The sequence below is a fragment of the Lepisosteus platostomus genome, chromosome 10, assembly GCF_059453375.1.
Source record: "Lepisosteus platostomus isolate fLepPlt1 chromosome 10, fLepPlt1.hap1, whole genome shotgun sequence".
Classification (NCBI taxonomy): domain Eukaryota; kingdom Metazoa; phylum Chordata; class Actinopteri; order Semionotiformes; family Lepisosteidae; genus Lepisosteus; species Lepisosteus platostomus.
In genome coordinates this window covers 15,294,073-15,321,075 of record NC_142620.1, presented here as the reverse complement: position 1 = coordinate 15,321,075, position 27,003 = coordinate 15,294,073, and the positions used below count along the sequence as shown (strand labels likewise).

The 27,003-nt window shown below is 36.2% G+C and overlaps 2 protein-coding genes across 3 annotated transcripts in view; both read left to right on the top strand.

Moving 5' to 3' along the window:
* rab15 (RAB15, member RAS oncogene family) overlaps positions 1-16,527 on the top strand; it is a 30,750-nt gene extending 14,223 nt beyond the window's left edge. Inside the window, exons 2-8 of one of the 2 annotated variants that reach the window (XM_088648387.1) lie at positions 460-520; positions 1,384-1,444; positions 2,840-2,917; positions 4,019-4,108; positions 4,846-4,911; positions 7,739-7,901; positions 16,447-16,527. In XM_088648387.1, coding sequence (XP_088504513.1) covers positions 460-520; positions 1,384-1,444; positions 2,840-2,917; positions 4,019-4,108; positions 4,846-4,911; positions 7,739-7,897 — 515 coding nt within the window. In that variant the 3' untranslated portion in view covers positions 7,898-7,901; positions 16,447-16,527. Of the gene's footprint in view, positions 1-459; positions 521-1,383; positions 1,445-2,839; positions 2,918-4,018; positions 4,109-4,845; positions 4,912-7,738; positions 10,313-16,446 lie in introns of those variants that run through there. The other variant, XM_088648386.1, reaches the window with a different exon arrangement.
* gpx2 (glutathione peroxidase 2) lies at positions 14,697-17,042 on the top strand. Its single transcript, XM_088648388.1, has 2 exons — positions 14,697-15,426; positions 16,447-17,042. The coding sequence occupies exons 1-2, from the start codon at positions 15,205-15,207 to the stop codon at positions 16,795-16,797; spliced, it is 573 nt and encodes a 190-aa protein (XP_088504514.1). The 5' UTR covers positions 14,697-15,204; the 3' UTR covers positions 16,798-17,042.
* Positions 17,043-27,003: the final 9,961 nt, after the last annotated feature.

Genomic DNA, 27,003 nt, shown 5'->3' with positions numbered 1-27,003 from the left:
GTAAGTCATATCTTGTACGGACTGGTTAAAAATTTGATTATCTTTAAAAGGGAACTTTGGAAAGTTTTGACTAAAGTATTTAAATGAATGAATTGCACTGACCAAAGTCAAACAAATGTTGACTTTAATTTCAGCTCACACACTGGGCCAGATTGCAGAAAGGGAAATCAGGTACAGGCTGATTTGGTGTTGACTTTAGGAAAGCAGTTTTGTTATGCAAAAAGCTGCGGGTGTATGGAACAGTCTACACAAACTGGTTTCCATGCCAGTTTTTCATGGTCCTTGGAAATCAAAAACAGCAACTAGCAGCATCACTGTCTTGCATGGTTACTAGTTGATTATTTGAAAAAGAGAAGTACCACAGTGAACTCCCTCCATTTTTTGAGAATGTCCATGCCTCTGTTCAGACCAACTCTTGCGGTGGTGGTTAAAATTCTCTTTTTTCATCCTCTGTTATAGGGGTTGATTTCAAAATGAAGACATTAGAAGTAGATGGAATCAAAGTAAGAATACAAATATGGTAAGTAATCAGATATGGAATAAATAAATATATGGATTATCAATTAAATAAGTATTTGAATCAAAACAAATCAATAAAACTCAAGAAGAATTAATAATACGTATTTGAGCAATTGTTGATCTCATGTATCTGGTGTTTAATTTTCATTTTGCATATCCTTTTATATATCTTCTGATCATCTGTTTTCTACCTAATTTCTGATGATAAATTAAACACAGATATGAAAACTATTCTATGATGACAAGGATCAGCTTTCTGTTTTTAATTATGCTGCATTATAGCATAATCACCCACGCTGTGGATCTGCAGCTTGTTACCCAGACAAATACAGCATCTGTGCAATGCTCTTGTTTTCTATGGAAATATTCTAAAGTGTTCAGAAAAAAACTTTGTTGCTTTGCCTATTGTCTAGATATGCCTCTTTCATGGTTGTCTTAAATGTTTAAAAATTAGATTAAAACCTAAATTGTACTCTTTAATATCATTTAGTGGCTGTTTTTTGTTTATATTAACTGTTAATTATTTAATAATTATTTAAAGCATCTTCTTTGGAGCACAATCTTACTCAGTATTTTTTTGAAAACTCATCTTTTATTAAAATCTCTTGTGTTTTCTTACTTAACTCTTTTTTCTATCTTCCATCTTTTTTAGTGAACAGCAATATGGGTAATAAAATATTGTGCAATATATTTCCTTAGGGCTGAATAATCACTCTGTGACATTTAATGGTGTGTGCTGTCCTGGGGAATCTCCTTCTTGGGTAGCAGCAAAACCAAGGCCAACACCCCAAAAACCTCACACACTAGGCTGTTGTATGGCTTGTTATTGAATCAGCCTGACATTGAGCTTTGTGTCTCTGACAGGGACACTGCTGGACAAGAGCGCTACCAGACCATCACCAAACAGTATTATAGGAGAGCACAGGTGATTTCATTGGGGTCATGCAAGTAATGACCATGAACGTGGAACTACAAGTCTTTTTTATAATTAGGGCCATGAGCATTATAATTGGCAGAAAAAAATCTGAATGCCAAGTTTTGAAGAAAGAAAATAAAGATCGTTACATGATGTAAACTTATAGGTAGACCTTTTGCTGCGCTGTTTTATGTTCTTGCTAGCATTTGTGCGAACGTCGAAACATGTAATACTTTATAGCCTTAATTAATTGCTGCTTTTTATCTTTTACATTCAACGTTGCTGTTCAATTCTGATTAATGAACATTATGTGTAATAATGAAGAAATATTGAAATAATAAGGCAATTACATATAAATGTATATCTAACATTCTTAGAGCCCAGGAAACCAAGGATACTGTTGCATTTGCCAGCTCTGTGAGGCAGCGAATATCAAACAATTTTGACATGCAGAGCGAAGTCACATGCGTCTTTCCTTTTGCAGCTTCACTTACAGCAGTGACCGAGCCCCAAAATAACTTTTTAAAAAACAGCTTTTCATTAATGGAAGCTACTGTAGGCGATTTGTTTGAAACACGTAGGACATCAAATATACAATGAAACCTTTCTTGCTTGGCACCGTGGTTGCTATGATCCGTTTAACATAGATGCCATGGCACTAATTAAAATGGCTGCAGTAAAGATGGAATCTTGATCAGATCCCAACCTTTCTGAGTCTGCAGGCCGCACGTTAATTTGTTAGTTTGCAAGCTTTCCGAGGACCACCGCATAGTAATTATTTTACACTGTTATGATAGAACGGAAATCGAACATAACGAACAGATAAGTGCGCTTAATAAACTTTGGTCATTTACCTTTAATTATTTGAAATTCGTATTCGGTACCTTCACAACTACATTTGCAAAACAGTGCAAAACACTGTTGCAGAAACTGTTGCATCAGTGCATGTTCATGAATGTATTTATATACATATATACATAAATACGTTCATAAGAGGGCTGGTGCTGATTTTCTTACTTCAAAATTGGAAATCAGGTTGGAGTGATGACACGTTTCACCATAAAATAAATTTGAAAACACAACAGTTTTCTTTCCCGTGGCGCCATACACTGAGAGCTGCTGCTCTGACCTTTTTAGTTCCGGTAGGTTCAATCACCTTTGAAATCGAAATCGCAATTGCCTGATTGAGCTTACAGTTTGCTAGAGCCCTATCAGACCTGCTGGACTGTGATCCTCGAGCACCCTAATTGGAAAAGGTTCGAATTGCAGTCAGTGAGGACCATGTCTTGGTTTCTTGTCAACTGTACTCTAAATGTCATCAGTAAGACGCTGATACTGAAATGCTTCTATTGTGTCTAGAGCAGCATGATTGTTCAGTTAATGATTTTATTCTTGATTTGCCAGGGGATCTTTTTAGTGTACGATATCACAAGCGAGCGCTCCTTTCAACATATCATGAAGTGGGTTAGCGATGTTGATGAGGTGAGGTCTTAATTTCTGCTGTGCTGCTGATGCCTGTCTGTCTGTATGTGTGTCCACCTATCTGTCTGTCCTACCTTTCCTGAAATTTACAACATATTTTCTTCACATTAATACAGTGTATTCCAGTGCAGTTAGTATATGGAATACTGTACAATATGGCTATATGCAACACATTTTTTTTTCATTGAGTTTCATTCACATATCAATCCACACATATTATTTTTTAAAACAGAACAACAAACAATGGTGTAATGAAAGTTTTTATGATCTTCAGTTACACCATTATCCAGAAATAATTTGCTATTAAATTGAATTATCCTTAACTGAAGCCCTAGCATGCTAAAAGGAGTGTACAATCATGTTATTGTGTTTCTTATTTTTCTCCATTTACCAATCAGTGCCAATAGAGATTGCTGTTACTGTACAGTATATACAGTAGCTCTTCAGGCTAAATTAGCCCCCTTGAGCACTATACTTAACCTCAGCTGCCCTCTAACCACTTCATACAAGGTAAAACTCATTTGGAGAGGGAGTGTAGACTAGTGTACACCACATCTATACAAGTTGAGCCAAAGTTTTCATTATTGATTAAAAATAGTGCTTGTTCTTCTACCCAACAATGTGACAAGGCTCCCACTTCTAATTTTTTTTCATATGTGTTTAACACCGTCATTCAGTTTCCTTTATCAACCGAAATATTTGTCTCTTTAGCAAACATAAACTTTTATTAATGTCCTCTTTAAAAAATAAATTATACTACAAATTGAACTGAGCAGAGATCGCTTTCAGACTGAGAAGTTCACATGTCCTGTCTTTTAATGGGACTGAGGGTTGATTTAAACACACATCTACAAGAGCTACTCTATATTAATGAGAAATCAAATGAGTGAAAACTAGTATCAATTAACCAGCTGTCAGCAAGAGTACCCTTCCTGTAGCCACTACAGGTATCTAGTGTAATTATAATACGTTTTTTTGTTTATCATCATGAATAACAACAGGTACCACAGGTGGTGGTTTCGCTCAGATCTAAAAGGGTCAGTGTTTTAGATTATTTGCATGGTAAATGAGACACTTTTGCTTCGCCCTGTCTTATTTCAGTATGCTCCAGAGAAAGTTCAGAAGATCCTTGTTGGAAACAAATCTGATGAGGAAGACAAAAGACAGGTGGCCACAGAGCAGGGAAACAAGGTCAGATATAATACTTTGATTCTATTCATTAAGTACAAGAAACAAAAATCAAAAACACTTTTACGACTTGAACACCTTTTATACATTTGGACTATCAGGTATGACTAACTGTGTATATGCTAAGAGGCATTTAAGATGTGATTAGTACTATTGATTTGTTGAATTTCCAGTACCTCATGGTATACAGTTCTGTGCTTATATGGCATAAAAGCAGATTACTGTGCATCACTTGATTAACAATACTAAATTTTATATTTATAAAAATATCTATGGATGCATGTCAGATTGTGAAGTTACAAAAGAACATTCTGTGTAAATTGGAACCGAGTACCCACAGGAGTAAAGTTATTAAGTAATTACTACATGTGAATTTTAGCAATAAAATTTCTGTCAAAAACCCAAAGATCCTATAGGAAAGAAATAACTTTTCTGGGCCCCTCATCATTTTGTTCTGGTCAGCTTGGTCAACAACCAGTGAGAGATGAACAGGACACACTGCAAGTATTACATAAAAGAAATAGTAATATGGCTTTTAATTTAAATTTAAATTGTTAAAATAAATTAGGAACGGTCCTTCTCTTCCATTTCAAAATTACTGTTATGATACTATTTTGATCAGTTACTCAGTAACTATTATGATACTGAAATTTGGATCAGTTACTTGAACACTCTCAGTACCGGTGTGCCACATATGAAAGGTTCCACATTATTAATTATTTTAATTCTTATTTTTACAGCTTGCCAAGACATATGGAATGGACTTCTTTGAGACAAGTGCCTGTACTAATCATAATATTAAGGAAGTAAGAAAAAACATTGTTCATTTGCAACCTTTTACTCTAAGTATACTGTGTATAAAAGAGAATTGTTTATCAAACACAGTCTCAAACTGCAGTTCTGTAAGAAGCAACTTTAATGGAAGGGGAGAGAATCCAAAGAAAAACTGCCAGAGAATTACATAGAGAATTGAGTCAAAAGAGACTTTAGGCGAAAACATCAAAGGACCAGGTGATTAAGTGCTCATACCTAAATGCCAAGAGCACTAGGAGCAACATACAGAAGATAAAGCTACTGCATTAGCATGCTATTATCATTTAATTGGAATCACTGAAACATGGCAAATGGAGAGTGATGATGAAATATACAGTGTTAATGGGTACTTGGCATCTTGGAGAGACTGTAAAGAATTAATAGATGGGGGTGAAGCACTGTACATCACAAAGAGCAATCAGGCAAATGAAGCTAATCCAAATGGGTCATGTGTCTCCGAAATTATATGGGTCAGACTTACAAAACACGTTCAAATTGCATAGTCTTAGGAGCCTTCCACAGGCAACCTAATTCAGATATTAATTCTAATGCTTTCTTTTATAATGAAATGAGAAACATATATGTAAAGATAGAAATAATTTTCGTGGGAGATATTATTTGTCCTCGTACACCTTAAATCAGGAAAATATACAGTATCAGCAGCTGAAACGAAAATGCTAGATAGTTAGTGACTGCTTTCTTATGTTTTTCAGAGCACCTCATAGAGGGAATGCCTGCGTTGATCTAGTCTTTTCTAATGATCTAAGTAGACCTAGGAAAACAGATGTGAGAGAACCATTCGAAAACTGTGATGGTGTATTCTTTAAGTAGAATTTGAAATTGTACTCATAGATACAAGATTAGATTTTATGGAAAGCAGACTATGAAGAAATGAGACAAATGTTTAGGAAAGTAAGTAAAAGGACAGTTAGTGATTCAGTGAATAATAGATACTGTAGCAGCATTTTAAAGAGATTCAGCTTGAAGCACATAACAGATTAATCCCATAAGTAAATGAATAAAAAATCTGTAGTCCAGTCATAACCCACTCATGAAAAAATAGAAAGAAAGCACTTTATAAAATGGGTTAAATATAAAAGGAGCAAAAAATAACATAAGTACAGTAGTTCAGATGGGTTGCTGCGTCAAAGGCTGCAAAGGATCAAGTAATAGGTTTATTCCATGCTGAAAAGAGAAGAAAGAAAACACAATGTTGTGTTTTCTTTCTTCTCTTTTCAGCATGGAATAAACTTATTACTTGTTCCAAAAAAAACAACAATATTTTTTTCCAATTAAAGAAATATAATGAATTACAAGGGCAGGTTCTTTTGGCATTAGAATAGCAAAACAACAATGAAGAATGAAGTAAATTGCCTCGAAGATGAAAATGGGAAATTTGTGTTCAGTGATGACATCTGAAGGTTATAATGCAGGGAGAGATGAATCTTGCAACACAGGCTCAATTGTAAACATTTTTCAGTATTGCCACAGCAAGAGAAGTGGATAAAACAGTGTCTCAGAGATAATAATGGGAAACGTTTAGACAAAGAAAAGGAAATATGTAACTATTCACTAAGAGGGCAACAAAACTGAACCAAGTAATTTTTGACAAATGTATCTAATTACTGTTATTTATAAGGTTACAGAAACCATAATTTCTGTGACACTACAGGATAATCCGTATGACAACGGGATTCTGGGTGACTGCCAAAATGGAAGTTAGGTCTTGCTTCATGAACTTGTTAAATTTCTTTGAGCAAGGAATGAGAAATAGCCAAACAGTCATAGAATATGGTATAAGTTAAAAAACACCAATTCATTATCATTCAGTAGACATCCAAGGTAGTGCATGCAGTTGGATTAGGAATACGTTGGTGAACAGGTTCAGATGCTCAGACTGGGGTGATATAATTAGTGCAGTGTCTCAAGGATCTTGGTGTTAGGACCACAGCTGTTCTTAATTTATATCCATGATTTAGATTCCAGTATTATTAGTAATTTAGTCAAATTTGCAACACTTTTGGTCACCACTGTACAGTAGAGCTGTTGCTGCTCTGGAATCACTCCATGGAAGAGGGACCAGGTACATTCTCAGACTCAAAGGATTGTCAATACTCTGACTGTCTAAATGAGATAATTAATGATTTAAGTATTAATAGTCACTGCACTGGACTTCTTCAGAACCAGAGGACACAAGTGAAAACTGTATGGAAAAGGATTTACCCCTCTCCTCCTCACCGCTGTATGAGAGAGAGCATTGCTGGGGTGAGAGGTAACCTGTGTGATACGGAGGGACTCCCATGCTCTCTAGTCCTCCTAATGCCTCCTCCTTAGAAACCGGGATGGATCTAACAAGGACTTGAACTTTTTAATGTGAAGAGTAGACATTTGTTCATGGACCTTCCTCAGAAGGGGGTCAGAGAGCTCCTATGTAGCTTGTCATTCTAAGTCCCCAAATGTATTAAATAAGTTGTTTCTCCTGCACTTTTTTACATTTATAACATTAAAAGATCCATCGGCATACTTGCTCAGTCGTTATTACCTAACTTGTACAAAAAACATGCACGGGCTTATATTATCAAAAGTCTCCAGCAGGCAGCTCCAGGACTTCCACAGGGAAGATCCTGTGGGACCTATTTCAAAGACAGTCCCAAAGAATATTGACCCCAGACTTATGCAGGACTTTTCCATGTGTCCTTATTGTGTGGAACACTAGTGAATGTTTTTTTATCTACATGGGAGCTAGGACGTGGGTAACCTTTTTAGTGTTAAAATGTGAGACTTGCATTTGATGATCAATCTTTTTTCTATTTCCAACAGTCCTTCACACGATTAACAGAGCTAGTTCTGCAGGCCCACAAGAAAGAGCTTGATGGATTGAGGGCCTCCATCAACGATGAACTCTATATTGCTGACTTAGAGGATGATGACAACAAGAGGGACAGAAGTGTTAACTCTCAAAAAGCATGCTGGTGTTAGGAAGGTAAACAAACAAATGCCCTGAGTTGATCTTACTTGCTGCAACTGCTGTATATTTAGAAAAAACATCTACATTTTATTCAGTCATAATTTGTGTTTTTTGTTCAAAGAATTACATGCTTCATTTTTATGTTCTGCCTTACTCATGTATCGCTCCTTTTCTCTATTATTTTACAGTATACATTTACTTCACACATTTCCTTGCTTGTAAGTTATAATTCTAACCACTGTGACCTAGATGGAATGATCAAAAAATGTTTGCCTAATAATGCAGTCCCACAGTTTGCATATTTAGCCACTAGAGGGCAGCACTTCTCTGCTGTAGAAAATGTTCTCAAGTTCTAGGTGTTCACAAGAATAAGCTAGAGCAGCACACAATGTTAAAAATAACATTGCACTGTGTTAAGTGTCAGAATGGGGCGGCACAGTTGTTAGCATTACTACCTTACAGCACTGGGACCCTGGGTTCAATTCCTGAGGTGCTCTTAGTGTGGAGTTCGTATGTTCTTCCTATGTTTGTGTGGATTTCCTCTGGGCACTCCTGTTTCCTCCCACAGTCCAAAAATGAATTAATTGGCTTCTGGGAAAAATGGCCTTGGTGTGAGTACTGTATATGTGTGTTCATGACTGTATGTGCCCCGAGATGGACTGGCATCCCATCCACGTTGTATCCTGCCTTGTGTTCATTGCTTGGTAGAATGGACAACGGCTCTCCACCAGCCCTGTATTGGATGCATGGACTGAAGTGTCAGAATGCAAGTGAAATGTATGAAGTAACTTTATAGTTGATTTTTGTCTTTTTTTACTAACTTCCAAGAACATGGAAATTTTGCAAAGATCAGATTTTCTAAGACCTTTGAAATGAAGGGACGACTGCTTCAAATGTCCTTCTGGAGAAGCATACCGTACCCTCCTCCTGTTTTATCATAACTCCAGCCTTCTGTTTTGTCTATCTATTCCTTTGTATTGGAATCAGTTTCACTGTTTAAGATCTTAACTGTGTTAAAGTGTTCTATGATTCAGTGGACTAGCTGATAGCATTAACTCTGTGTCCTTTTCCAATTTATGTCTTCTGAATATGTTTTGTTCACAATGAAAGCCATCTTATGAGGTGTCTGTTCATGCCACTGTAAATCTGTTTAAAATGTTATCTAAGTATATTACCCTTTGGACAACTGAGCTAAAGCTCAATTCTCCATTGTAATCATGAGTGTCGGCAGTGGAACAATCAGTTCAATGGATAGTGTTAAGAAATACTGAAATTACCCTAAATAAAACTGCATGTAAAAGTAACTTCTGAATCAGTTAACAGCATTGAAGATTTCAAAGGAAATTATGTTCTTTTATCTCAAGGCAGTTAAACGTGGGGGGAGGCTACACAATCCTTTATTTTGGTGTTTGCTTGAAATAAACTATTATTACCACACAATTTGCAACATTTTCTAAAAATTTGTAATGTTTCTAGCAGAAATACTTCTGGAAATTGTATGGATGTAAAAAGGTGAAATTGTATATGTATTCATTGTTGCATACTTATTTTATTAGCTGTGTCTTATTTATAAAACATTGAATAAATATTTAGATTTCAAAACATTTTTGGGTCCAAAAGTTCAAAATAATCACTTTTTTTAAATGATCATATTTAATCTTGGCACATGTGAGGGATGCCATTACATTCTTGTTGTAGCCTCCTATAAGACAGACATTTTTTCAAGTATTCTTTTCACAGTATCACAAAATTGCACCACCTAGAATCATGTTTTGTGATTTTTTTTCATTCATTTCTGATGGATATAAAGGGTGCATTTACCTATATAACTATAACTTTGACATCTGACACGAAGGCCAAAAAATTCTCTTTTTGAACCAGTTCATCCTAGTATTTTATGCTGGTAAAGAATTGATTATTATTAGATTAATTCCATCTATATAAGAGTGTGTATTGTTGAATGGAAACCCTGGTTATACTGTAGAAAATGTATTTCTGTGTTCTTACAGCTCATTTCTGATAAAAGTGCTCAGTTTATAAATACTGTTGGATTTTATCTTGGTATTTGTGAAAATATAAAAATGCATTTGAGATTATGATATAATCTTCATAGATGCATTATTTGCCGCAATTTAAAAATAAACGCATCCAAATAAATATTTCACTATGGTTATGTTCAAAAGGTGTCTGTTTTGCAACATTTAGGACATATCTAAACATACAACATTGCTTTATGTAAAGAATTTGTACGTAAACAATTTGTTGTGTGTATTGTGAAAAAGGAAAAGGGTAAAAAATCACATGTGGACTACATACAGTAACAGAAAATATATTTGAGCATATTATACAGGTTTACTTATTCATCAGTCTGTAAAGGACATGTTGAAGACTGTGAAATTCTTACAATTAAAGAACATGAAATATGACTAATTGGGCTATTGTAGGCATAATGAATCCCTCATACAGTACACTACTAAATGGCCATTCAGGTTCTGTGGTTGTGGACAATGCATGAACATCTGCCATGATTGTGAATGCAGTGAGAGCATGGTGGACTGAAGCCTCAACCAGTTAAGAACCCCTGCTTTGATGAATTGAGGACAGCTAAATTAATCTTGTTGTCCATGTTTTGAGAAATGAGTTGAGAACTTCATTGGTCACTTTACAGCTGACATAGTAATATGTATATGTAGTTGTTTATGATGAATTGAAGTTACAAAATGTGTTTGTTATGTCAACAATAATACCTTGCATTGATATACCACATTGTTATCCCAAAGCCCTTAAATATGGAAGGGAACCCTCTTCATCTATAACAGAAGTGCAACACCTACCTAAGTGACCAACAGCAGCTGTTGTGTGCCAGCAACCTCACTATAAAGTACATCATGTGGAAAACTGAGGAAATACTTGACTAGATGAATTAAGGGTTAAATAAAGGTATGCCCAAGGTAAGCCATTGAAGAATGACTGCTCTTCTAATTAGTCTCCTTAGCACAGCTATGTAGTCAAGATCTTGGATTAGTGTTTCATCTGAAGGATAGAACCTCATATAACACAGTATCCCCTGTGACCAAACAGGTGCATTGGTTTTGGAATTTTTAAATAGAGGGAAGAGTGCCACCTACTGGTACAAATACACCACTTACAGCAACCTGATTTTTGTTAGGTGTCTCCTACCCTAGTATTGTCCAGACCTTACCTTGTTCAGCCTCCAAAATCCGTTGAATTGAACACTGAGGGATATTGGTATGGTGGCCTTCCCCTTTGTAATCAATATGTGTATATTTACCTTTATAAGTGTGTCCCTATAACTAGTCTCCATCTTCTGTTTTTGTTTTGATGGCATGTAAGAGAAATTAATCACTCTTCAGACAAATGGAGTTCCTATCACATATTCATACACTTATCCATTGTCCAAAAGCTGCTCTTAAACTGGTGCTGGGAAGTATCATTTTCTACAGAAGGATGGAGCCTTTCTTGAAAGCACAGGATTTAGACTGATTTAAGAGCACACAGCCATAAGGTAATTTCTCATAGCCAATTCAGCCTACTCAGTTATGTGATGAAGTATAACCTGAAACTTCAAAAGATTCCCATGGCAGGAACTGTTCCCTGGAACTGTGCTGCAACACCTCAAACCCCCTCACTGTACTGGACCTCGAGGCCATTATTGATGAATGATCATGCATGTTCATGTGGTGTGGTAATCCTTATTTACCAGTTTGTAGCACCAGTGCACGAAAATCTAAATACAAATTCAGTAAATTCTATGCATTTAAATACAAGTTCAATCATGGCTTCTAAACTGTCATTCTAATAAGTGTCAATTTCAGCTAGAGTCTAGCTTTGCATTATAATATTAACATACCTGAAGCTGAAATGTTATATCAGACCTCTTTCAGTCATCCTAGTTAATTTTATAAACGCTATTTTTGTTTGCTGTTGCAACCTAAGCATTAATTAAATATAAATGAGTAAGTTGTCGCATTCCTCCAGTTGTCAGGTTATATGATTGTATTAATTAATTGCTTGTATTAATTTAAGGCATTATTTAATAACCTTCAAATAATTTGATGGAAAGAAGTTAGTTTTACCTTGGACTTTGCACCTTGTGTGGTGCTTTTTATTTAGAACATTTACTATTTACGTTCTCCACTGAAACCTGGACCATGTGAACTGTCATTGCATTTTGGTCAACTTTCTGTTAGAGGAATAGTAAGAGCTGATAGTTCTGATAAACTTGATGCAGTTTTTATGAACCAGGGACTCGATACCTTTTCAAGAACCAAGACGGAGATCCAAAAGGAAACTTTGCAAAGAGAGTTGTATAAATGTACTCTGATATTTTTGACCACCAGAGGTCATTGCTGTTCAAAACTTTATACAGCATACTTTATACAGTTTGTGCTTTAAAACTATATTACTGACAGACATGTCTGCCAAAGACAGGTACAGTACTATATTAAAGTTTGTTTTAAGTATTATTAATCTGTTTTCACTCTATTATCTTTGCCTCCACCTTCAGTTTACAAATTTCAGAAGTATGTATGGTTGTCCTGGTCCTGGAGGGCTGGTGTGTGTTTCATTCCAATTCTGCTCTTAACAGGCTAAACCAACTGGTAACTTTCTTAACTGGAGCTGGAGTCTATCAGCTACACCCAGCTCTTCAGGTGCTGCTGATTTAAAGAGAACTTCGAATACTCTGACACATGCAGCCTTCAACACTAGGATATGGGACTAATAGTGGACTTCTGTTTAGTCCAGAGCCAGTCAATTCCATCTTTGAATTTTTTTTTCACTAAACTGCAATGGAAAATGGGCAGCCTAACATCACAATGACCAAAAAGAAATAAAACACAAAAAACAAGATAAAAACTATGGGCTTGTAGAGTACTGTGTATAGATATAGATGCTCAAACTGTATACATCAAATATCACTTAAACCAAAATCACAGACAATCAAGTGTGCTTTTGCTAGTATGAACCTCAAAATCGGTACTGCTTTCATTTTCACACTATCAGAGGGGTCAAGATCAGGAATTGGTCTTCCTGTTCCTGTTCTTTAAAAGTTATTGCTTCTTTCATCCCTTCTTAAAAGTCACCTCAGCTGTAGATGTGCTACAATTATCATGAGTTAACAAGCCTCTGAGAAAAAAACGATAGGGCTTCCTACTTGTTCATATGAGTTACAGTATACTGTTGCTTCCCCCAAAAACAATGTGCCTTCAGTACTTCTATAGTACTTCTGTGCAGTACTTCAATGTTGCTATTTACTGTTCTATATGTAACTTTTATGCAACATTTCCTCTTCCTTAAGAGGCGTAATCTAGTAGCATTTAAAATAGAAAATCTGACCCAATATTAAAATGATGCTATTTTTTGCCAATGTTTCACTGCTAGTGGCAATAGTCTTATTTAAATGTTTGTTGAGCAAGCACATTTTTGAAACAGCTGGAAGTAAACAGTCATTGTAATTGTATGCAATAATCACAATCTGCATTGCATGATTCTGGCCAGCTCTAAACATCTTTATTCTGGTATGTATAAACATCTAAAAAAAGCCTTGAGAGTTGTAATTATATGAGACACCTTGGTGTAGAAAGTATTTTGTGGATATAGTGTGTTCCCTGTGCTCATGCATTTTTTAACGCATCATCTGAGGAGAACAGCACAGTTCTCTGAAAGAATGAATGTTTTATAACAAAGAAACTGATACCTGTCATTGAATTACTGCACAGCCCAAGGTATATGATGTACAAAGCAAGTGCCTGATCTAAAGGAGAGATCCAGAGATGTCAGAAATATATTTTTGTGTGATGTATTTTATCAATGATTTTATCTGCTAACCTGTATAATAAGACTTTTAATCTTGCCGACAAGAACAAAAAAAAAACTCATGGCTTTGTACCACTTGGAACAAAAAGAAATGAGGTCAGGAACCGGAGAATGCAGAGTACACTGTATAATCATTTGTGGTATAAAAATTATTCACCATTTATCTCCTCCATAATAATGTATAACAGCAGATTCACCTCTGAATGCACTGTATAATCATCTTGAAACCAACCCAGTGGGACCCAATTGAAGGCAAAAATCATGCCCAATTATGATGGTTTGCTAGCTTTGTAGTAATTACAGTTAGTCACACATACAATTGCCAAATCCCCTTGCATTCCCATAACACATCTGCTGTATGTGATTTACAGTAATAAATGTAACAAAGAGGCTGTATCTCACTCTCAGAACTTTGTTCATCCTAGTTTTGTGTAGTCAAGTTATTTTCCACCTGAAGATTTAAAGAGTTCAAAATATATTTGAACAAGTAATAGGTTTATTCCATGCTGAAAAAAAGAAGAGAGAAAACACAATGTTTCAGCCGTGGAGCCTTATTCAGGTGTGAGCCTGACCCACCTGACCCACCTGCACTACCACAAAATATATATGTTTGTGTTTCTGTAATATAACTGAAGGAAATGCATAGTATGGAATGGGAAATGCTTTGCAAACTGTTAAACTGACAAACAAACAGAGCTCACAAACTTTTACAAAGGCCACACCTGCCTTAAACAGTTAATGATGAATGAGTCCTGTCTTATGTCCTGTGTTAAAGGGTCTGAGCAGTTTCTTCCTGACATACGTAAAATATCCATAAAACAGTTTGTTGTTGCTATTTTGATATTTAGTTTAATATTGATATTAAGTGTTTACACATACTGGGATTTTTATTGTACTATTAAAAGAAACTAGCCAAAAAAAGTGTGGTGTCTTCATACAGAAATGTAAAGATAACTTTAAATAATGTAGAACTATGAATAAAACCTCATTAGTACTGCTTTGATTGAAACCAAACAGCTACAACTAATGTCTTAAAAGTACATTACGGTAAACATTTAGGCTCAAAAAGGTTTTCAGATTTTTTGTTTGAAAAGCTCTAATAATAACACAGCACAAATCGGTGTTGAAATCCTGCAACGTTTCTGTTTTATACCTTTGCTGTGAAAATTGTTCTCAAAATCATGCCCCAAACTGTGACCAGCAACACATGTTCATGGGACATTCTAGAACATTAGAGTTGGTGTGGTTTTTTATATATTTCTTTTTAACTTCGAAGTAGTGATGATTTAGCAAAATTGAAGTCACCCCACTTCCTTCTATTGGCCATTCAGGAGGTTCATATCGGATTTCTGCAATGGTCATTTGAAACCAAACAAAGACCTTGTGTACCTGAAGTCAGGTGATCACCTGCAGAAGGATTTAAACAAGACAGATTTTCTCAGAGAATAGCATTCTAGAGTTTCCATGCCCAGCTGAAACGATGGCTTACATTGCGAAGACCTTCTATGACCTCACCGCCAAGACACTGGAGGGAGAGATCGTGGATTTCAACGTCTTTAGAGGCAGGGTGGTCCTGATAGAGAATGTGGCGTCTCTCTGAGGAACGACCACCAGGGATTACACCCATCTGAATGACCTCCAGAGCAGATATCCTCATCGGCTGGTGGTGCTGGGCTTTCCCTGCAATCAGTTTGGATACCAGGTTGGTGAGACATGCTGTGACTAAGGGTCCAGATGTTGTTGATTACAGGTTTCCACATACTGTAACTGTATGGGAACATAGTTCTTCTACAGGGGTCAGTATTTAAAGTTGGAGAGAAACGGAAAATACTGAAACTGCATGATTTTTATTAAAACAGGAAAAATATATCTGCTATAAGAAAAACAAGGATTGAAGAAGGGCCTGTAATCCAGGCAACATCTCTTTGGGAGATGTCAAAGTTTATTTTTATGTATCGTTTTGCATTGCGTGCTGGGTTTTCCTTGTGTGTTTCTTGTCATTTAATCATGTAATTCAAGAATGAATAAAGGGAAGTAATAGCCATAACTCATGTGAAACCATTTACATTTAATAATGAAATAAAGATTCATACAATTTCAACAGTATACGTGCTATCAAAACTGAAAAGTGCAATTTGAGCATTTAGAAAGATAAAACACACCATGGTAAATTATTTTGTATTTATTATTAAATATTATATGTGCAATATACGAATTTTCTTCCATAAATTTATCAGAGAATCATTTACTAAAAAACAGGTTATTGGAATTTGTGAAGATTCTAAACCATATTTATAAACTATTTGTAAACCTTTGAAAGTGGTCAAAAATGGTAAGAACAGATTTGAAAGAACAACAGTCTGAAAATGTTGTCAATGTTAATATTATCAACATTAATCATTCATAATAATAATGTCCATACAGGGAAAGCATCAGGAATTCTTCCTCACTCCTACAAAAACAATGCTAGTTCAAAACTGCACCGAGTTTTGGAGTTCAGTTAATTGTCCTTTTTGAAATCCAAATGGTGAGAAATGTAATATCATGCAACAAGACCCAGCTATTCCTTTTTATAATTATTTGAATTAAAGTGATGAATAACAGCCTGTTGCTTGCCAGAATAGGCCCTGGGCCCTGTATTTAATATAGTGGTTAGAAAATGGATGGCTGGTTAATAAGATGGAACAATGAAATGTTCACAAGGTGTCCTTCCTCTTGGCAGGAAAACTGCCACAATGAGGAAATCCTGAACTCACTGAAGCATGTTCGGCCAGGAAGAGGGTTCCAGCCCAACTTCACCATGTTTGAGAAATGTCAGGTGAATGGGAAGGACACTCACCCTGTATTTGCCTATTTGAAAGACAAACTCCCATACCCTGATGATGACCCGACTACCTTCATCCAAGATCCCAGGTTCCTCATCTGGAGCCCGATCAACAGGACAGACATCTCCTGGAATTTCGAGAAGTTTCTGATCGGACCCGAAGGAGAACCCTTCAAACGCTACAGCAAAAACTTTAAAACCATTGACATCGAACCTGACATCCTACGACTGTTGAAACTACCCAAATAGAAATAGAAATAGAAAAAAAAGAAAGGGGTTTTCTCTGCTTGTCAGTCACCGGCCTTATATCGTCAACATGGACTAGTAGAAAATTGGCTTCCTCGTGCACTTGAATCTTACTACATGACAGTATTGTTCTAAATGCCTTGGGAAGAATACTTGAAACCTTGTAAAGATTCAAACACTATGGAATTTACTGCTGGAAACCATTCTGTAACACCACTTTATCTGAATAAAAAATGTAGCTAACCCAAGCTCTGGATTATTGTAAATTTATAATAGAACACTACGCACTCCCCATTACATACAATCAATGACCTTGTGTAAATAATATATTTGGTGATTCAACTACTGGTTAAAATTAATATTTGAGATTTGTATTACACACAGCCAGAAGGTCAATAATAGCCCGTATCTTTACAAAGCAATTACATTCAACAGCCAACATTTTAAGATTTTTTATTCATCTTTAATGTAACATTTCTGTTTATCAAAACGTGGGGCAACTTTAACATTGCCTTTGAGTCCAAGATTTAATACTCATTTCACATTATCATGAAGGGGTAGGGCTTTGATGTGCTTTTTAAAGAAAGTCTGTGAGTTTAAAACATTTTTCTCCTTTTACAAATAGTTTACAGTTTACAATAAAGCTAGAATATTTATAATAATGATTGAATGTAGTTCCTCACTGAAGCAAAAACAAATTTTAGGAGGTAAGTAATGACCCATAAAATACACACATATATTTGTATGAGACCTACATTCAGGAGTGCTTTATTTGACTGTGTAATCTGATAGTTGTTTTCAACAACTCCAGTAAAGAATGGAAGCCATGGGAACATGAGCAGTTTAATTGAAACCTAATCACCTATCCCTTTAGTTAGTTTGGAAAATGAATACGTCTAATCTGGGGAATATTAGCTTTGTCATTATAATCATTAATAATGAAGTTACTGATATTTATTAAACCAAATTAATTAGTGAATAACACGGTTTCAGCTACAGGGAGCTTTTTTTCTGCAGCCTTTGTCACTTTGTTCCATTGTGGTAATATCCCTTTAGGGATGCTATATTATGAAACCACACATAACATCCATCTATCCATTTTCTAATCACTTTATCCTATACATGGTTATGGGGGAGCTGGTGCCTATCCCAGCAAGCAACAGGCACAAGGTAGAAACACTCTAGATGGGACACCAGTCCACTACAGGACAGACACAAACAAAGACATGCACACTCACACCAGGGCTTCCAGAAGTCAATTAACCTACCAGAATGGCTGTGGGAGGAAACCAGAGCACCCAGACAAAACTCATGCGAACACTGAAGAACACCCAGTACAAACTCCATACAGACTCTGTACAGATACCACCCCAGGTCTGGAATTGAACCCAGGACCCCAAGCACCAAGCCACCATCCACACATGATATCCACATCATCCACACATAACATATTAGTTTATATTAAACATAAAACATTATTGAAAGCCACAACATTATTACTTTAGCTATGCAAGTCTTTCATACATGTACTTGGTCCCTGTCTCAAGCAGCTGGTACATAGACAGAAGAATGAGAAACCTCTTATCCTCTCTCATCACATCATTAGTAAAAGTCCACTGAGACCTTATTTAAGGCTGGGCTTTAATTTACTTCTTATTCTCCACTTCAGCATCAGTTCCAGTGAAAGCTGTAAGTTTAGGTTTTGCAGCCAGGTAGATGTTTCGCTTTGTAAAGTTAATTTACAGTCTTTATGCTGTATAACAAGATTAACATGTCCTTTCAGTTCAATGCTGTTCAAAGTGAATAGCAGGATGTGATCATTATGCGTCTAAACTGTATTTTTTTTACATGAAACCGAGTTGGACAGAACAATCCGAAAAGATTAGAAACATCTTTCATACTCACATAACTTGTAAGGAAGTTCTGTTTGTAATTATGTGATCTGGGTGATTGCATTTCTTCACATTATTGATTGAAATGAGTTAAAGCAGTCTCTCATACTCATTGAATTACTTGCAGGATTTGTAACTATACAGTAGGCTGGATTTATTCTGTGTTTATAGAATTTAGGTTTTTAAACAATCAGATACAGAAATAATACTAAGGATTAATATTAAGGAAAATATTTTCATAATCCCGCACAATTTTTTATCTTGCTGTATTGCAGTTGAATTAATGTTTAAAAATACTGTATTTGTGGTTGGTGTTTTTAAATGTATTTATCCTTTTATCTTTTCTCAATCCTCTGACTTTATCCACATAAGTGTTATCATAAAGCAGTTTGAGAACTTAATTTAGTATAAATTGATCAATTGTACTATAATGCATTTGTTTGCAGGAGTCTTTCCTTCAGCCAAATGAAAACAAATAGGACAACTGGAGTGTTTTTTTAATTCGTTCTGGAATTGGAGTAAAATTTCTTAAGGAAAAAATAACTGAATAAAGCTCTCCAAAGCCCTTTTACTGAAAAGAACAAACAAACGTGAAGACAACATACTGTACATTTGGTAGGAAATGGGTTTAAACAGAAAAACCCCAAGGTACATCAAGGGTCTTATTTAATTATCTCTGTTTCTTTCACATAGGCCTCCCTGTCTGCCCTTTCAGGAGGATTGTGTTCCTTTTGTATATGAATCTAGGCCAAAAACAAAAAGGCACAGACAAAGAACTGGATGTCACATTTTAGCAGTCACACTGTACCTGAATAAAAGGCATAGACAATGATTTCTGTCTTGATCTGCCTAGTATTATCAGCTGTGCCAAGTAATTGTACTGTTCTGGTTTTCAATAGCTGGTGCGCATTTGCTTTTTAACACTTTCTACCTAAGTGCTTTAATCCAGAAATAAGATGTGTAAGTATTTTTGTAATTGGGATATCTTTTTTATGGAGTTTGATTTTTGAATGCCCTGTACTTCACATAATGCATGCGGATGGGGTGCATGTGGATAGTTCCCTCTTGAAATGATCAATTGCAATCACCAAAAAATGCAAAGAGGAGATGCCACATTTTTGCCCTTAATAATCATTGCTGTGACAGGATGATCATATTGTTAATTCTTTTACAACAATTTAATTCCAGAATATCCTTCTTTCTTATTACTAACAGAGCAGAGTGCTTGCTTCGTAATTAGAATCCTGTCAAACATCGCCACAGCACATTAACTGCAATATTCTTTTTGGTGCCTAGGGGTTGTCAGCCAAGTCAAACCAGTTCTTGGCATTTTAATGTTACATATATGTTACTGTTTCTTCCTTCATCTTCTGGCTAAGGAGTCCCCCTGGGCTTTCCCATCTGGACAGCTGCAAGAGAGTTAAAGGATTGCTCACATTTGATTATCCAGAGCAAATCACTAGATTCTGGATATTTTACTCAGAATTGCTTGACTACTTAGTGTTACGTGCACTTGTGAATTATAATAAAAACTGTAAGGCTCTCAAACTGAGCAGTGGAAATGAGAATTCCCTCAAGCTTAACACTTTGGCTTCTAACATCTCCTAGAGCTCTGGCCTTAATTAAAAATCTCCTGCTTTGCTCAGCAGAGGGTATTCTCTCTGTCGCATTTTCACTGCCTGCTTCACTGTTGCAAATGGAGACTGCACTGAAGATATATTTTCTCAGCAGATAACAGCTTTACATCAGAGCGGATTAAAGCAGCAGGATTAATGAACAGGGTGGGGTGAATAGCATCCTAAAATCACAGCATAATGTTTGCACAAGACATAGATCATCACATACAAAAGGAAGGAAAAGGAATTGCTAAGAGATCGAGAGAGGAAAGCCACTTGAATACCTTGAATACCCAGGCTGAATAAAAAAGGTAAAAATAATTAAACAACTCCATCACTAATCTCCTTTCAATGTTCTCTCCTGAATCACGTTACAATTGCAAGGAAAAAGTTGTGGATTAATCACCCGCCCTTTATCCCTGCTATCGCTTCATCCCAGGAGTTGGACCTTGTCCCACACTGGGTTGGAAAGGGCTGAAATTGAGAAAAAGGACTGTCGCCAAATGACAGCCAGTACCAAGAAGTCTTTGTCCACCTATTTAAATCCTGTCATACCTTAGCCGATATCAGCAACCTTATTGGCTGCATGTGCTTCCACTTCTGCTGCATTTTCATATAAAAAAATGTTTCCTCAGGACAGCCCGAAAAAGATGTTCTGTTTTATTTTCAGCTGATACGCAGTTTGTGGGGGTGTGTGTGTGTGGGCGGGGGGTCCTGCTTCAAGGCACTTTGAGAGAACAGAGTGATGTCATTTCACTCCCACCTCCTCGCAGCGCAGTCACACAAGAGTGAGTCATACAGAATCTTAAGCTCCTTAGGTATCATAAATATGAGCTTCTCCAGGTTTAACCATCTTTTCTCCTAACCAATTGCAAATGTTTTGTATCATTTTACTGTCCCCCACCCCATCCCACCCCCCCAACAAACCGTCAATGTATATCATGGTAAACACAAGATCTCTATGGTGTAAACCACACCAGCATGCCATGTTCACACTGCCTCAACTGCCCCTGGTTTCCAGGGGGCTCCATGTTGCTCTGACTTGACCATATCTGCCTTGAAACCACTAGCCCTTGAATGTGGATCCATTAAGATCTAGACCTTTAATTTTGGTTAATTAACCTTTCTCTGAGGATGAGTTTTCAACATTGTATAGTTAACAAAGGCGACATTGTGTTTTACATTAGTAGCAATAGAACCCATGAGGTACAGATTATCCTGATGCACAATACAAATGCAATGGCCTTACATGAATAGCTCATTAGGCACATATTTAAAGCTATTTAAATTTTATACTGAGCAGTTAGGTTTGTTGATTATTTGAGCAGTGTTGTTCTTTTGGCTAGCAAAATGCTGACCTCAAGTCACGTGATTTCAGAAAAATAACCTCATGTTCACTGTTACAGATTTTAAGTTGAGTTAAAATGATTGGATCAAAACTCTGTTTAAACAGCCATTCGATAATTTTATTAACAGAAGGAGAGTGAAAGATATGACAGTTCCCTGCTTGCGCAATGAAGAGCATCTGGTTTCCACCAGTATGATTGACTGTGGCCTGTCTCTTGAGAAAAGTTGCCTGAAGAATGAAATTTTCATCACTAGACTGGTCCAGAAGAACCCAGAAACCAGCTCTATCAAGGACAGAACACATCCTGGTAGACAGAAGGTCACCACACTGTCCCAGGACCATCATATCACATCTAGACCATCTGCATAATTATTTTCAGACTGCAGACTACTAGACTTAAAAACTTACTGTAGGTGAAAAAGTGATCTCCACACTTTGAGGCTTATTTGGAAAACTGCTCACAATGCTCAAATGCAGTGGCAAGTGTTTTTGTATCTTATAAAAATAGATTAAACTTGCACTTGTCTTTATACATCAAAGCCTTCTCTACTCTTCAGCTCAACATCATTTTAAAGGTCTGAGATCATTACGGTTGTGCTCAGGTTAATATTAGAATGTCGTTAAAGCCACCTGACAAGTGTTTAGCTGTCAAGTTTAGCTCTATGTAACTTGCTGATCCCAATATCAATGAAATTCAGCCACCCCTTTTCAAAGGTTAATGAATAAATTATAAATCCCGGGAGATCAGGTCAAGATGCTATAATCCCCTACTTCTGTTTGATGAATTACTTTAATTAGTGAATGGATTCAATGCTTCTTTAGAACAAAAACTTTAAAACTTTAATTTTATTTAATTTTTCTCAGATGCAAATTTTACTGAAGGATTCTGAGTGGGAGTTTATGAAAAAAAAACTTTCAAGAAAGAAATGAATTTACATATTTTCCAAGAATAAATCTTCTGTGAAAGATAAGGAGGTAGTTATAAATAAGAATGTTTAATAAATTTAACTTTATTCCTTATTTGTTTGCTCTAGAGGAGATCAGAGAACAATATTTGAATGTATGAGTTTTTAAAATTGGAATTGTTTGTGGTTTGACACTGTTACGAGAAGATTTCTGCCACTAAACTATTGTAGTTATAGTGTGAAACTTTAAACAATTACAGTTAAAACAGTTTAAAAACAGTCATGCAGTGGCTCAACCAATAAAGCAATTTGCTTAAGGGTCAGCTGAGTCCTACAGTTTAGGCATCTCTGATTTAAATCTGCACTATGACATCAGATAACTGATTGACTGTAACTTGGATGTCCCATACGGCAATGTGGAAATAGCCAACATGCAGCAGGATAGTCATCTCTAGGATCTGCAGGGTGTTTGTCAACCTGCAGCTTGACAGTGAGAGACATGTCACTCCTGCGATGGTGATAAGCCTCCTTTAAAGCAGATCTCACAGCGAGTCGAACAACAAATTACTCCCACTTTTGTCCCCCTCCTGATACAAGAGGGTATAAAATAAAACTGTAGCAGCTGACATCACTTAGTTTTATAAAAATGTTACATAAAGCATTTGTGAATGGCAATGAAAGCTGTAATGTACTGGATGGTTCTGATGTCTGAAAATTCCAGCTCCATTAAAAACCATGAAGATTGAAAAAGGAAAGGTGATATTATTACCTGTTTAGGTTTATTTTTTATATTTCTTTCAACCTAATTATACTATACAGAACTGTGTATCATTGTTATTCTTCTTGCAAGCTAAAATGATGGATACTCTATTTTTAAAGTGATAGTCCAGCAGCAAGATCTTATCATGAGAAATGAAAACAGGACACCTTTAACTCTACTTTCAAAGTCTGTCCCTTAGTTTCTGTTCTCTCGGTGAAACAAAGTCACTTTCTTTTTTTGCATATGGTATGGAAAATAACCAATAGTTCCTGCCTTATGTCAAAATAAAAGACAAGCAGCTTTCCAACTCCAGTGGTCCTGGTGTCGGTGTGCACCTCCAGAGATGAGGTCTCTTCTATTTTAACTGTCAAAGATGCCATTCTTTCTAACTCCAGTAACACTTGATAGCACTGTTGCAAAGATTGAGCTTACTTAAACATCTACCATAAGTATTTCTTCAGAAAATGTATTACCCAGTTTTGGACTGTACATTTAATCAAAACTGGGCCTCTGTCTGACATTATCCACCCTTATCTTCACAGAGCAAAAGCTCAAGTGCTTTAAATAAATTACAGTACCAACAACTTGGTAAAGGAAAGGGTTAAATTAGTCTTGTTAACACTTATCTGGACCAATTTAAGCGTATTTTCTCTGATCTCAGGCTGTTGATTGATGACAGAGACCTATAAAATCTTCTGACTTGTAGCCCTCAGGGAATGGAGTTTGGAATCTCTGGTCTAGTCTCTAAGTACCTAAAATTAACTTTCATACAGCATTTATTATTAATCAAGACATTCATTGGTCTTATGCTTCCACTGGCTTCACATACTATAAACTTGGTGTTTTCGGGGTTGGAATTTTTCTATTTCTCTTGGCATCAGATTAACCAGGGCAGAACCAGGCTTTCTTCAGGCCCATTTTAAATCTAGGCCAATGAATAAAATATGATTCAGTCTCTACAAAGATGGAATGTTGCAAAAACATCAGAGTAGATAGGCTTTTGACACATGGCAAAAATAGTTATAGACCCACCAACTCTTTGGAGACTACAAATGCTTTTTCTCATGATTATTCTGCCAGATGACTTAATTTAATCTGCAAACTGATGATATATCTGTCTTAACAAAATATATACTGCGCCAGTTTATTTTAGGTTTATCAGTGAAGGGCATTATATATTAAAAAAGTACTTTCTATTTATAAACATTGGGTAAGAGCAGCTGTAAGATAACTGAAGAAACGTAAGAATTACTTTAGATATTTTGAAGTTAAATAAGAATGAGGTAGTACTTTGCCTGAACAAAATGTATCTGGCTGTACAAAAGAAAATCCTTTAAAAAATGATGGACATCTTTAGAGCTGCTGACTTGTATTTTGGTTCCCAGTACCTTAAATTAATTTGACAGAACATCCTAATACAACAGATCTTCCCACGAGCAATACGGTCTATCATGGGCATTGTGTGTGAAGTCTCTGATCTCATATCTTGTGGGCTGAGGGTTCAGGTCCTCTCTGCAGACCCTACTGCTACTGTACCTTGAGTGAGGTGTTCTACCCTAGTCCACCCAGCTGGGAGCAGCATCCTGTCCAGGAGGGTTGAGAATCACATGCTCTCTTGTCTGCCTAATGCCATGGAAACCAGGATAAGCTGTGGCCCAGATATGGAAATTACCTACCTACACATATACAGAAAATGAAAGAGGGAGAGGATTATTAAACAGGATTATTATCAGAACAGCACCTTTTCAACAGCTTCACCAAGTAAACCCAGTCAGATCTTATACATTCATACAGAGTTCAAAGTTTATTTAGTAAATTTAATTTTATAAAGATTCTTAATTTCTCAATGTATTACAATTTTTTTAAAACTATGAAGGAAGAAAAAGATACAAAGTATATTTCCTGTGGGCATATTCAGAATAATACAGAAATATTTTGATAAATCAAATTAATTTGCTGGAACACTAAATACAGAAGTAAAAAGTCAACATTTAGGAAATTGGAGTATTAGTATTTCCCATCAGGAATAAATATTAGGATCTGTAAACCATGTTCTCCATAACGTATTAATTTTTGAATGTACAAAATGATTTATTCTAGATGAAAGCCACAGTGTAGACTTCGGAATTTTATTATTTTTAAAACTGTTGTTATTCACAAAAATGTTCGTTGTTTTTGTCTAGGAAAAAATAAAATTGCAACAATTTAGAATGTACTCAATGGAGAGGAAATTTCCTGACAGAAGAAAATTGACGCAACAAGCCAAAAAACCTACCTCTTATATTTTAGGACTAAGCCACGAATTAAAAAAACTTTGAAATACTTAACCAGTCACAAAATACAATCTCGGTACTTAATGGCAGCATTCCTTTGAGTAGAAGACAAAGCCTGTGGAGAACAGAAAGCAATTCTGGTAGATGTTTTGATTTTGACGGCCTCAGTGTGAAGCTACAGTATGAATGAAAATAGCTCTGCAGAGGGGGCTGATGAGTGGTATTGTTGCCTGGACCTATAGCTGCAGGCATACAGTTTTAGTCTGGAAAACACAAGGGTGTTTATTTCAATACATTTAGGTAAATAATTACTTGAATTTCACTTCAATTTTGTGTAAAAAAAACTCTTGTGATTTTGCTCTTGCTTGACTGTTAGTCTGCAAAGTTTTCTTTGTTTGGAGGGAGGGAAAGTACTTTCGTCACGTACTGTAATGGTCTGTTCCAGGAGGTGCAATAGCAATCAAAGCCGCCGTGCTCAGATATTTGTGTGTTTTACATATTTTTTGAGAGCCATGTCCTCTCTTACATTTTAATAAAAAGAAGGATTTTAATTACCTGCATTCTACTGTTCTTTTTTTCTGCTCTCAGCAAGGAACAGTGACACTAACAGTCACTCCTTGTGCTGATTATCAGTTTAGCTCATGTCAAAGGCCCCAGGATTGGAAGGCGAGGTGGCAGTATCCATGTGTTAAAGCAGGAGTAGCAGCCCGGGCCCAACTGCAGACCACTCTTCTAAATGAAGCAGCAGGCAGGGGGGTGTGACAGTAGGGAGAGAGAAAGAGGATGACTGCCAGCTGGAAAAGAGAGGACAGTCACTGAGACTGAGATCTTCTGTTAAGTGGGCCTGCTACAGAAACAGCCAGAGAGAAGATTAAATGCATCTTTCATTGGATTACTGCAGAACAACCCCCGCGCTGATTATTTACATCACAGATCTTCTTTAGCCGCATTAGGAAGGAATGTAAAATAAAGATGAGCAGTGAGAAGCAGAGTTACAAAATGAAGCGTCTCATGCATTCGGCTCCTGCATTGCAATGGATAGGAAGGGCTACAACCAGATCATTTTTACATTTCAGGACACCACCCAGGTGCTCTGAAGCACTAGAAATTTCCCACAATGTGGGTACTGTAAACATTTGACATTTTGGATGGTATTTTAAGATGTAAAACTGTCTTCATCATACTAATGATATACAGTATCTATGACATCATATGTTGTGATGTTATAAATTGTGAAGATGTTAATGGAGTGGTCTAAGAGTGATCAGCCATCACAGCTGAATGCTCCTTTAACAAGACAGCACCACAAAAACATTTGAGAACTGAACTACATAACACGATATAGCTTAATTTGGATATTGAAATTATACAGTAAAAATGCCTTCAAGGCTGTGTGGAGGTAAATCTAATCAAAT